This window comes from Pleurodeles waltl, chromosome 10, assembly GCF_031143425.1.
Source record: "Pleurodeles waltl isolate 20211129_DDA chromosome 10, aPleWal1.hap1.20221129, whole genome shotgun sequence".
Lineage (NCBI taxonomy): Eukaryota > Metazoa > Chordata > Amphibia > Caudata > Salamandridae > Pleurodeles > Pleurodeles waltl.
In genome coordinates this window covers 732,917,758-732,931,549 of record NC_090449.1, presented here as the reverse complement: position 1 = coordinate 732,931,549, position 13,792 = coordinate 732,917,758, and the positions used below count along the sequence as shown (strand labels likewise).

At 40.7% G+C, this 13,792-nt stretch overlaps 1 protein-coding gene across 19 annotated transcripts in view; it reads left to right on the top strand.

Moving 5' to 3' along the window:
* SVIL (supervillin) overlaps positions 1 to 13,792 on the top strand; it is a 601,346-nt gene that overhangs the window by 497,749 nt on the left and 89,805 nt on the right. For all 19 annotated transcript variants that reach the window (XM_069211285.1, XM_069211277.1, XM_069211284.1 and 16 more), the window contains one exon: positions 10,479 to 10,654. In XM_069211285.1, coding sequence (XP_069067386.1) covers positions 10,479 to 10,654 — 176 coding nt within the window. The remainder of the gene's footprint in view (positions 1 to 10,478; positions 10,655 to 13,792) is intronic.

The window sequence follows — 13,792 nt, the reverse complement described above, 5'->3', positions numbered from 1 at the left end:
AACCTCACACTGACAAACAATATCTCCTGGGTTATTTGTTACATAATACATAACAACGTGTGTCTGTAAAGCACAAGTTCACCTCAAACATCAGCTTCCCACACCATCTCACTTACTAATTTTCTAGTCCACTGATACATTTGCATTAGCTAACCACTATGGCACTGGTCAAATCACTATCTGACTATACTTTCCTCACTTTAACAGACTAGTCTGACCACTGACCTGTTCTATTTCACATTCTTTCTTACCACTTCTACATCTCATTCAGTAAAGCTTCAAAAAACCAGAACCTTTACCTGCCCACAGAAAGCTTACATCCTCCACCTCTACTAGTATCTCTCCAAGGCTTGAGTATCTTGATTCCCCACAGAAGCATCGAAGTTGCTACCTGCAACCTTGCCCTGCCACAATTTTGTCAGCCAACCATGGTTTTGGAATCTCTTGCCAGCCCTCATCACTATCTGTTAGACTTGTTAGCCTTATGGTGTTCTTCCCCAAAAGTTTTGGCTTTCCTCCTCCACTTTTGCTGGACCTATTCTTGTTTTGCCTTAGGACTCTGAATAATGTACCCCTACTAATCGGTGTTAAAGTGCACATGCTCACTTCGTAAAACTTGGTAGTATTGGTTTAGCCACAACCTGCATGTTTAATGTACCTATAAGCCCATAGTAAAGTCCCTTATGTGTGCCCAGGGCCTGTACATTTAAGGTTACTAGTGGGTCTGCAGCACTGATTGTGCCACCCACCTAAGTACTGCAGAGCCTAGGTGTGCAGTTTAAACTGCCATGTTAACTTGGTATTTAAAATTTCTTGCCAAAACCTTACCTCCCCTTTTCTTACATATGTCACCCTTAAGGTAGGCCTGAGGTATCCGAAAGGGCAGGGTGTGATGTAATTAAAAGGTAGAACATGTACTTGTAAGTTTTACAGTCTTAGTGAAAAACTGATTCATTTTTCACTACTGTGAGGCCTACCCCTCTCCTAGGATAGCATTGGGAATTCCTTATTACATTTAATACACTGTAGTTCCTGATTGAGAGGAGGTAGATCTGTAAGTTTAGTACCCATGGAGTTGTAATAATCCACTTTAATTGTAAAGTTAGATATATTGTTACAATTTTGAAATTGCCACTTTTAGAAAGTTGGCGTTTTCCTGCTCTTAGCCCTGTGTGCCTTCAGCCTTTCTGTTCACCTGTCAAGGGTGGGTGCCAGCTGATCTTTGTGTGGTCCCTCTAGATAGCTGCACACATTGGGAGCTTAAGTATGATTTGATGGGCGATCCTGACCGGATAGGAGGGTGGAGCTGGCTACAACCTCACACTTAAACCTGAATAGGCTGTGTGCTGTCCACACGCACAGGGCTTAACAAACTTATATTGCCACGCCAGCCAGCCTGCAACCAGGGGAGGAAGGGAATTCCTTGCACTTCAAAGCCACTGTCTAGAAGCTTCTCCCAGAACCAGGAGACTAAAGTATAAAAAATAGACCTCAGACACCATCACTTCAGGACCTGTGGATGTCCTGCCAGAAAGAATTGGTCTGCTGCTACAAGGATTGTCATTCTGCTGGACCGCTACTGTGAAGGGCCTGCTGCCATCCTGCCCGTGGAAGAACTGGAGCTGCACCTCCATATTACTGGCAGGACCCCCAGAGTGACTCAAAGGTCTAGTCTGCTGGCCTCCTGATCTGAGACTGAGGAACATAACTGGCTCCCCACAGATCCTGGACCAGTCTTCAGTGAGTTCCTAAGAGTTTCCCTCTCAGGTCCTGGGCCCTTGGAAGAAATTCTCCAGCTCTTTAAGTCAAGCTTATGGGCTCCAAGTAAACAGGCCAGTTCACTCCAGGGCCTCGTTGCTTGCCCAGAAAACCAGCGCAAGCATCCGCAGGTTAGTCTTTTCGCACAGCAAGCATCGCTGCTCACGACCACGAGGCTTCTGCCCATCTGCGATAACTGGCCTTCTCTTCGCACCCCACTGACCATCACCAGTGACACTGTCCCTTCTCCTGGCGAACTTCTTCCCTGTGAATAGTACACTTAGGTCAAATCTTGAGAAGATAAGACTTCAGCAGGACTAATATGGGACTGTGTGCGGTTGGCTTGATCTTTTGACTTTGACCTGGTCCATCGCGACCAGATAGCCGCTGTTAGTGCCTTATGCTTTTAGGTGCTACATTCCAATATATTCTTTAAAAATTCATAACTCCAGTTCTACTTATTGGCTTTTTGTCATTTTGGTCTTGTGTTATATACTAAATCAGGTTCTATTTTTGTAACCAGGTGTGGTATCTTTTTGTGTGGCGTTTTCACTGTTTTACTGTTTTAAGTGTTGCACCAATACTTTACACATTGCCTCTTAAGTTAGGCCTGACTGATCTGTGCCAAGCTATCAGATGTGAGCAAAGGTTAATTTAGGGTGTGTTTGTGACTTACCCTGATTAGGATTTTGGTTCCTGCTTAGACAGTATGGCTACCTCTCCTAACCAGAAACCCAATTTCTAACACTATCCGAGAAAATTAAGGAAAGATTACAAATCTGCCATATTCTCCACCAGGTTTGCCTATATACCTGAGCAATGCCACACATCAAACACCTCTCTGCTGTACACAGAGGATACTCTATTACCTTCATTTTTTGGGGATTTTCTGACCTACTTCAAATATATGATCAAATTAAAAATATACAACTTAAACACAAATTCTATCTACTCCACCCCTCTTTGATATATTTTCATGCCTGGAACTCCTTGTCACCAGGCTTGAGCATCAAAGGGGTCATTGCACCCAAGGCCGGACTGGCTGTACTGGGCAGCTGGTGTTTCTCCAAGAGGCTGAATGAAAGGGGGGGCTGCCCTTTTGTCACGGGGCGCAGTAGCAGTGCTGCAGTTTTAAAAACTCTGCTGAGTTCCTTGTATATTCAATAGTTTTCAGACAACAATAAAAGTGTTAAGATAACTCTGGTGATTAATGTAATCTCTGGAGAGTTTTGTCTAGTGGCTGTTTTGACTCATCTAAGGTAACTCAGAAGGTTAACATGCCTGCTGCAAAGAACGTGTACTGTGCTGATTACAGAGCAATATTTTATGTGCATAGCTCAGTGGGATGTGCTTTTGTCACAGTGATCCATTTGTTGCTGTCCAGTTCATAAGTTACAATCTAGCACAGTAAGCTATGAACTGCCATCAAAGAGATGCATGCTAACTTCACTGTACAGGTTAGAAAGTTTTTTTTTTTTTTTTTTTTTTTTTTACCCAGTCTTTGATTATCCTAATTTTGCTACAAAGGGTTTGGGTAGTAAAAAAAAATATTGTGCTACCTTCTGAATCCTGAGTTTGCTTCCCCAGACCAAGCACTCATAAATTCTTGCCAATATGGATGACATTTGAATTCTACACCGTGCAGTCCATTTGTTTTATGTAATATTTTCTATACACTGATTTACTCACATGATTTACTGTGTGTGTGTGTGTGTGTGTGTGTGTGTGTGTGTGTGTGTGCGCTATGAAATAAATGAAAACATGATAGTTGCTATGAAGAGAGAAGAGGCACTGTTAGAGGGTGATAGTGAGGGAATCATTAAAGTGCCCCAATAAAGAGTGTTCTATACTGGTGCACTTTAAGGTCCTCATTTACTGTACTTTAAATACTAATCCAATTCAATATATAATGAAGTGTGTCGTAGAATGCACAGTTTTTGCCATTTTTCACCTAATGTTCTTTAACGGGGGCGAACCCTCCAAGCCCCATTGTAGTGGTCAGGCTTGCTTGCTATGCACTCTATAGGGGCTGGTCTGACAATATGCCAGGGCTGCTTTGGGTTTCCAGTCTGGCCCTGGTTGCACCGATCGATCCCTTTCCACTGTGCAGTAGCTCCAAGCTTAGCTACAGTGTGTCACTAATCACTGGGTCTCTACCAGTCCTACACAGTACTTATAGAAATCCATAATCGCTTGCTCACTGTTATGTACAACGTATTAACTATCGTTACTTATTCTACGTGCACTGCACAGTGTACAGACAAATACTACTGGCATGTTCCCTGAATCATTCTGGCTCGTATTACATTTAGCAAAGTTATTGTTGAACGGAGTACATTTCAGTCTTTTGTGAAACTTAAACCCCTTGTAAAAAGATCGCTGGTCTGGTTCACAGGACTCATTTTACATCATTTATTGTTCAGTACTACAACTGTGTATTAAACCACAAAAATAATGACAAGAACAAATGTGCAGAAATCTGAACGCCTTTCATAGTTTGTGAAGGACGGCTATAAGTGAAGTGTCTGGAGTTATGTTCATTTAGGGTGACGTAGTTAAATGTATAATGAGGGTAGGTGAAAATATGCTGACTCATTAGATCTTTCAGTTCTCCTGCCTGATGCTGTTCCACATAACCTCCTGTTCTTATGCCTAGTCCCCGTGCACTTGTGTGCTCTTGCATCACAATGAAATTATGTGTAGCATGGCGAGGCATTGATACGTGGAAAAACCTGCTGTTTAAATCATTGAAAAGGTGCACCACTTACCTTGTGACACTAAATCATACAGGTCATATTGAACAAAATAAAGCTTCTCTAGAACAACAAAACCAGCTGGTATTATTTTAAATTTGCATTCACTCTGAAGGAGGAACGTGCAACATAAATTTATAAAATGTCCGTCCATGCGACCACTTAATGTTCTCGATATCTAAATGTTTCGTGCAGGGGAGCACCCTCAACCCCCTGCCAGCTTCCCTTTGAAATTGTTTCTGGCTGTATGGGGAGCCTCCACTTGCTTCTTATGCCCCACTCCGGTTTTGTTACAAACTGAGGGACATGCCCCATGAATATTATCACCCCGAGGTACTTCCTGCGTAATAATAGTTCAGCTTTATTTGATATTTCTTAATACCAATGTTGGCCTGTTCACAAGTATGCACGTGCCTTTTAGATTAGGGGATTATAGGGATCTGTTCTGTTGGAGTGAGAAAGCTCATGACTTCCAATTACAATTCTATAGTTAGTACGTTTGTTGGTTGATGACTTTAGCAAAACGATGCCTTTCATTCAGCCTTTTAATTTACATTGTAAATCACGAAAAACTAAAGACGTGCATATTATAAAGCTTAGAGTTTTATAAAAGGAAACAAAAATGTGAATCTTTCTAAAAGTGCCTAGGTTTTAATGTGAGACGGCATGTGCTGGAAAACAGAAGGTGGTTCTTTTGTCTCAACAAGAGTCCACAAACTCCATGTGTCATGAGTGAGATATTAAATCACTTGAAGTGATACATTTTAAATAAAAGATATGTATCGCCATGGCTTATCGCAGCCTATTTCCAGCGCCTGTCAGGGAGTGCATCAGCATATCTTGGAGCATTCTTTTTAACGCTCCTCTTCCAACGCGGACGCTGTGTGCTGCACCCACATTGGAGCGTGGTCAACAGAGGAGTACGTACACACACACACACACACACACACACACACCCCCACCCACCTACACACACACACCTACACACACACACACCTACACACCTCTCCTACGCCAGACACATGACGTTTTGAATCGGGTTGTCACACCCAACTCTTGCCACTCGTTGCAGTTGGAAGGAAGCATATCTAGCGGTGATACACACACCATCCCACAACAATTCTTTAAATGTTTTAGTCCCATTCAAAGGAGAAGCTTTTCTAGCGGTGATACGCACACCAATTTACTGTTTGACAAAATAGTGTCAATATGCTTATGCTACAGATTGAAACTGATGGTTTGAGAATGGAACAATAAAGCTTATTTATCGGTGGTGTGCACGCCATTTACAAATACGTATTTTAGTGCTACGTGCACTAGTCCATTAGTGTGTGTCACACTTCACGTACTGCACACCACCACAAGGAGTGTACAAAGGTGATACACACACCACTTTACAACAAATTATGCATCATTAACAATGAAGCATGCAAATAGTTGGCACACATAATATTTCATAACAAAAATCAGCAGTGGTGTGTGTCACATACCAAAGATTAAGAAAACATACCAGCGATCTGCATACCAATTTGACCTTTAACTTCAGTGTCCCTAGCTGGGACACATACTTGTCTAGTGTGCATTATTGAATGTGTGAGAACACTTCATTGCATACAGGGATGCATCAATCCATAGCTCCAACCCCTACATGTTCACCAAATCCGTCATTTCCAGAAGCTGACTGAGAACAATGGAAAGAAGAATTTGAAGATGCCACTGATGAAGAGTCATTTACCCATAAAGCTTGCTATGTTGACAAATTGGGTATTGAGGGTCACAAGATTTTAAAGCATATTCTTAAATAAGTAGTAGTATTGGGAGAGGGCAAAGGTGATGGAGTTGAAGATGAATGTGCATCTGCCATCAAGTCATTGGATGTAAGGTTCAAGGTGTGCAAGAACGTAACAATAGAAATACATATGTTTTATAAAAGAATGCAAGTGGCGGATGAATCTGCAGCAATTTTTTTTCGTAGGAGCCTTAGTAATACTAGATGTATCTTGCGAGTATATAATTTGAGGACAAAATGATTAGAGATCAGTTAGTGGGGAAAAAAACAATAACAGTAAAGTGCAAAAAACTTGTTTGTCTACTCCCAATGTACCTTTACAGAAGGTGGTGTAAATAACCAGAAGAAAGTACTACATCCTACATGGAGATGTCTGACTGATGGCAGGTCAATGCATCAGTCGCAAGATGTTTTAGCTGTGAAAATCAAGTACATAAAGGGAAAAAAAAATGACCTGGAAAAACCAAGCAGAATGAAAAAATTAACAGAAAAACAAGTGCTAAACTACTACAATGTTGCAGGAGTGGTAGCACAGTTCCCTTCTGTAATTGTATTGTGTGCTCGGCTGTTGGTAAGTCGTGTGCCACAAGTGTCAGAAAAAAGGCCATTTTGAAAGGGGGTGTAGATCAGAAAATCTGATTTTTTTTTAAACAAAATACGTAAGGTTGAAACTAGTAATTGTAATGAAAGTCATACATCCTTGAGTGAAGATAATGAGTTTCTCATTATTAAAGATGGAAGAAAGTGGAGTGTGTCATTGGGTGAGGATAAAAGACCATTTTGCATGTTAACCATAAGTGGTGTAGGGGTCAAAGTAATGGCAGATTCTGGAACTCAGTTTACTTTGAGTGAAAAGAAATGGAAAGAAGTCTTTAATGGACAAGGGATTAATTTGAAACATTCTACCATACATCCTGCAGGGTATGGTGGCAAACACATTGAAGTAGTAGGGGAGTTTAATTCGGATCTAGGCTTTAAAGCCAATGTTAAACAAGGAACTGTGTTTGTGGCTAAGAATGAAGACGTGTTTACTTGGATGATACGATCAAGGAAACTGGAGTATTTTACTTAGAGACCAATAATCCGTATCCAGTCATGTTTAAGAAGGATTATGTTCAAGTGTGTGCTATAGAGAAAGGTAAAAGGGAAAGGTTATTTCCAGAGGTTTTCAGAGAAGAACTGGGGTTATTCAAGGATTTGTACACAAATACAAATGAGAGAAAATGCTCGTCCAGTGGTACATAAGGTTCGGAAAATAACCTAGCTTTAAGAGAAGAATTAAGGAAGGAGCTAGATGTACTATGCTGGGGGGGGTATAATATAACCCACTGAACGTTCTGATTGGGTGGCACCTATTGTAATAGCTCAAAAAGACAATGGTTCAATTAGTATGTGTTTATGTACTTAATATAAATAATTAAATATGGATAGACCAGTACCCTTTGCCTAATATCACAGACATGCTGTCTACTCTCAGCGGTGGGCAGATTCAGTTTACTTGATATGACTTTAGCATATAATCAATTTAATTTGCATGCAGAATCCAGATATTACACCACATTCATAACACCAGAGGGATTTATCAATTCAAATGAATGCCTTTTAGGCCTGCTTCTGCACCTGCTGTCTTCCAAAGAGCTGTGGAAAGTTTGTTCAAAGGCATGGAGGGTGTGAGAGCATTGCAAGACGATGTGTTGATGAATGGCAAAGGTCAACTGCAACATGATGAAACATTGCATCTGGTGTTAGACATTTTAAAGAACAAAGGAGCTACTCTGTCTGGAAAAATGTAAACTTAATGCTGCCACCATAGAGTATTTAAGATACAAATTGTCTGCCAAAGGGATTGAGCCCAAGGTTAGTTTTGTTATGGCCATTTAGGTTTGTTGTCCACTAGAAAATAAGGATCAGTTAAGATCTTTCGTGAGTTTGGTTGAATTGTACACAAGATTTGCCTCCAGGTGTGCAGAGAAAACGTACAAAAGGAGATGTCTTTAAAAGAAACATTGCAAATTTACATGGGATAGCAAGTGCGAAGGAGAGTTTAATAGAATCAAGAAGGAGATTGCCCAAGCCATTCCACTAAAACCTTTTGATACAAGATACCAAACTATAATGACTGATGCAAGCCAGAAAGGATTTAGGTAGTCCTCATGCAACGTGGAAATGGAAGTGATGAAGTTGTGGCTTTTGCATCTGAAAGTTTGAGGTGGGAGTCGACATTCTGTGAAAGTGTGAAGGTCTGGCTTGTTGGTGGGGTGTTGTACTCTTCAAACTTTATTTATGGGGTTCAGATTTTGTGGTGTGAGGGGATCATAAACCTGAAGTACAATTTCTTACAACAAAAGGGGGAGAGCGAGCTACCCTGAGAATTGCCAAATGGCAGTATAGGCTCCAAGATTACAAATTTTGAGTGGAATATGTGCCAGGAAAAAGGAACTTAATAGCGGATTGCTTGTTTTGGTTACCATTCAATGAATACGATGTGACTGGTGAGATAAAAGAAGAGGATAATGAAATGGTGTGTGGTGGTGAGTCATTCAGAAGGCACAATAACTAAACAAGAATGTATGGCTGCATATGAAGCATATCAAGAAATGAAGTACGCTATGACTGTTTTCTGTCAGGGGTGGTCAAGATGGCATCTTGAAAATTATTAAAGTATAAGATATAAACATGGTTTTGAAGAACTGTCCATAGTTAATGGTCTTTTTTTCCAGTTAAACAGCCTGGTGGCACCGGATGATAGAAGGAACAGAGTGGTAGCTCTGGCAAATGAAGGACATAATATTATGATGTGTGCGATGAGTAAGGGAACATTTTTGGTGGCCAGGTCTAGACAGGAATGTGGAACACTTTAAGGACTGTGTTCATTGTGCTGTCTGCGACAAATCAGAAATGACTGTCGCCAGTCCTGTAGAGGCAGTTGAGGTTCCCAGCAAAGCATGGAGCAAGTTAGCTATTGACACAGTAGGTCCTATGGTGTTATCAGGAGGAACACTGGAGTACCGAATAGTAGTTTTGGATTATTAGTCGTAGGCCCGATAAAGTTTGTAAATGTTCCAAACACCTTGAGTGTAATAAAATGTTTGGAATCTGTTTGCTCTGGAGGGAATTCCTGGTAGTTTTAACAGACAATCGTAGTCAATATACATCTTTGCAATTTGAGGAGTTTTTGGGGTATTTGTGAATCCAACATACCAAAACTTATTCATATCATTATCGGAGTAATGGTCTCGTAGAGAAAGTTAACAGAGTATTTAAGGAGAATGTACAACTGGCAAAAGTTAATGGTTTAAATTGTAAATTGGAATTAAGGAAAATATTGTGGGCAGTCCGTACGACAGTGAATTCCAAAAGGGGAGTCTACATTTTTTTAACCTAAAAAAAATATTGGAAGTTAGAAAAAGTGTAGCGAAATTAGAAAATGGAAAATGGTGGAAAAAAAGATAAAAATACCAGTAGCTCGTTTTCCAGAAGGAAAGGCCAGATTGTGTGATGTAAGAAAGACGTGTGTGTCAAAGGTACTGAAAATGAAGAGTATGTACTGAAATGGGAACTTCCATCAAGAAAAATGAATGTGCCCAGTAAATTCAAAGACTACGTTTTGTGGCTATGAAAGCACCTTTGTGTACCTGTCATTTCATGGTTAAGACCTATATTGTGATATGTTGTTGTAGAATTTTATGTAATGTGTTGAGCTTAGGTAAGGATGTTTTAAGAGATTTGTTAACCGTTTTTCATTTTTGTGTTCTCTTTATTATAAAAGAGGAAGATGTGTTGGGATGTAATACATGTAAATGCATTGTCATGGTGGAATGTGGGGATAGCCGTGTTCTTTAATGATGGGGGAAAGAAAAGGCGACAGTTAAGTGAGAGGCGGGAGATGGCAAGGAGATGAAACGCTGTCCTGTTGTGTGGAACAACACTTTGATCTGCCTGGAGTCTTCATCTTTATAGTGAAGATTGTCCAACCTATCTGTTGTGGGTTGTTGGAATTCCGTTACAGGGAGTCTGCTGTTTGCATATCTAATACCCATCTCCTAGAAGTTTGAGTTTTTTTCCTCCTGAAAACATGTTTGTGATAGAGGAGCGAATTGGAAAATCGGACTGTATCCTCAATTGAAACGTTGTCTTTTTTTTTTTTTTTTTTTTTTTTTTTTTATATAACTCTTTAGGTGCTAGTATTCGACTTCGGCAGTGAAGTTTATGTTTGGCATGGTAAGGAGGTCACACTGACACAAAGGAAAGTGGCATTCCAGCTGGCAAAACATTTGTGGAATGGGACGTTTGACTATGAGAACTGTGACATTAACCCCTTGGATCCAGGAGAGTGCAACCCTCTCATACCAAGGTACGGAATGCATTTGCACCTCACCTGTGACAATCTTCGTTGTGTTTTCTTTTTCAATTTTCGATGTTTTTCTTTACTTTTTTTAATGTTTTCAGCTGGTGTGATTTTAGTCACTTAGGACCCATTTTTGGTATATCATGAGAACTTGGAAGGGTACTTGTGTAGCTTGGAGTTTGACGAATAAGCTGCATTATATAAATGTTTATGGATGTCTAATTAGAAGAAATAGCTAAATAAAGTTCTGTTTAGAGCTGTTGTCTTTCAGTTTGTTACAAGCTGAACATTGGTAGATGGACTTCTGCTTTTACTTTGCATATGCTATTATTCTTTGAATCGTAGTACACTCTTGGAAACCTTGGAACTAGATACTCACCATTTTGTCTCAAATGCTGCACACTTGTGAACGGTAAGACTCCAAGAGTCTCTACTCCAGCTGTTACACATGCTGCAGCCAGAGGGCATAGCCCAAAAGTTTATACTGACTAGGGAAAAAGTTTCAGGTCTCCGTTTAAGGGAAGAATGTAATTACAGAATGTTGTGACCACTGCAGAGTTTCCTGACCTATCTGGTGTGTAAAATCTGAAGAACCTTTCCTGCTGACAGTTCCTTTCCATATACGTTTGTGGCTTGTTTTTGGGCTGGGGACACATTCCCACTCCACCTCACTCCTCCAAAAGATGTTGCTTCATGTAAAATCCACCTGATTTCACAGCCTGATATGATCTTTATTTTCAGTGGATCTAGTTGGTCAGTTGGTTGTTTTTCTGCTATTCCATCTCACCTTCTTACACCGCCTACCGTATTGTGGTGGAATCACATCATGTGTCTGGCAATTAGGAGTGCTTAACCCAGAAACTATAAATCCTGCAATTGTTTTGCAGTTTTGAAGAGCAGGAGTTTTAGATAGTGGCCTTCACCTTTATAGGTGTTTTCCTGTCTGGACTGCATTTGTTGTAAGGTCTCGGATTACTTCTCTGCCATGGGCATTGAGGGACTCTTAAACAGCACAGCTATTACTATGTTCCCTTGCACTGCTAGGACCTGCTCCTCATTTCCATTCGAGTATATTTGGAAATTACTACTTTATTCTATCTTAATTTTGGAGTACTTCACTCTCATGCAGTCTGAGACTCGGCCATGTGTTTCTCCAAGTAGCAGTAAATGGGTTTCTGCAGAAGATCGCTAAATGCAGCTCCTGGTGAATAAAGAAGCTTGTACACTAGTAAGGGTGCGCCTACATATGCAGTTCTTGCTATTACCCTCTTTCCCTGTACTAAAGACCTTTTATGTACATTTATGGCTAATGATTTATCAAACATTTGTCCAGTTGAACAATTTAAATTACAAAAAAACACATGCAGAGGTCTACCGATGCAGGCATCATAAATACTCTAGAACTATACAAATAAGTGACGTTTGACTGATTTATAAGTATGAACGAGATAAGAAAACATAGTCCTTGAGAGACTGATATCAAAATTGCATTGTAATTTTGACAAATTTAAGGGTGAATGTATGCATTGGGGAGACAAGTGAAAAGGGGGGAGGAGGACACGCATTGGCAAAGCCAATAGGTTTCACATATGTTAGAGCTACTGGCTTAGCCAGTTTCTTTAACCCATGTTGTACAACAGAGTGGAATGGCCTGGAGTGACGTAGAGTGGAGTTGTGTAGAGTAGTGTACAGTGGAGATGTATGGCGTAGAGTTGAGTGGCATAGAGTAGAGTTAAGTAGAGTGGCTTGGACTAGGGTACAGTGGAGTGGGGTAGAGAGCATTGGCGTAGTAATGCAGTGGAATAGTGCAGTGGTGCAGAGTTGAGTGCTGTGGAGTGGTGTAAGGTGCAGTGGCATAGAGTGCAGTGACATAGAGGCATCAAGTACAGGGTAGGGGGTGGGAGGGAAAAGAAGCTACATGGATGGGGATAGAGGAGAAGGACCGAAAACACAAGTACTCAAATGGAGTGCCTGAGCCGGAAGAAAAAAGTAGGTCCAAAAACCGGAGCAGTGGAAGGACACAAGTATTTGGCCCATACTCCGGGGGACGGCCAAACAAGGGGGACATGACCCATGCATGCCATGACAAACGAGAGCCAAGCAAATGAGAGCAACCCTGAAGCAAACAAATGGTAAGCTGTTGGTTGGTTGTAAGCCCACTGTATGTAAACAGTCTAGCAGAGACGGCACTTACTCTGTCTAGCAGAAACCTAAGGAAACAGTTGTTGCACTCAAACTACTGTATTGTGTAAGTGGTGAGAAGTAACGTACTGAACTAAAGTAATTGTTTTGTAATGAAACTGGGCAATACGTGGTCTGTAATCCTTTGCGAATAAGCTGCTCCCTACTGAAGCCAAAGAACCCCATATTGAATGATGAGGTACAGGTGGAATGTTTTTAAATAAAGCTTAAACAATTTTCATTATACTTGTTAGAGCGGCAGATGCATGATTGAACAAGCATTTGTAATGCAATGGGTCTCGCGTTTGCTTGAGTTAGAGCTATTAGCGTTTTAAACTCCTAACCGGACTTTTCTTGCCACATAAATTGAAAATGAAAAACAGTTTCACATAACTAACAGTACTTTTCTTGCCATATAAACTGAAAAGTAAGTTTCACATAAGCAAGGCGACGGCCATCAGCGCAAGGCAGACATAAAGGGAAATAAAAGATCGCTCGCAGTGAAACCTATCGGTCAAGGTGCAATTATCCATATAACTGGCAAAAGTGCAATTTTCCCCCATCCCTCCCACCCCAGCTTTTACTAAACACATCCCTTATCTGAAAGTCGGGCAGGCCTCTCTGCTTTGCTATTGCATATCTAAAGAGTGACCTATTGGTTTTGCCAGTGTTTCTTTTCTTTGAGAACTCTTTCCTGTTCAGACATAGGCAACCTGAGTGAAGGTTATGTCTGCAGTGGGAAAACAGAGAAGAGCGCTGACCATTGTTTTTATTGTATTCCCTTGGGCGCCTTACTTTACCCTTTCTCCCATTAAAATCTAATTCTTGCATAACGTTTGGAACGTACTTCTTTTGCCTGAGGCCACGAGTGACTTTTGGTATGGAAGTTGTTGCCAATTAAGTTACTGGAGTTAAAGTATTTCTAAAATCAATTTCAGAGGTTATTGTCCAGCCTTTACATGT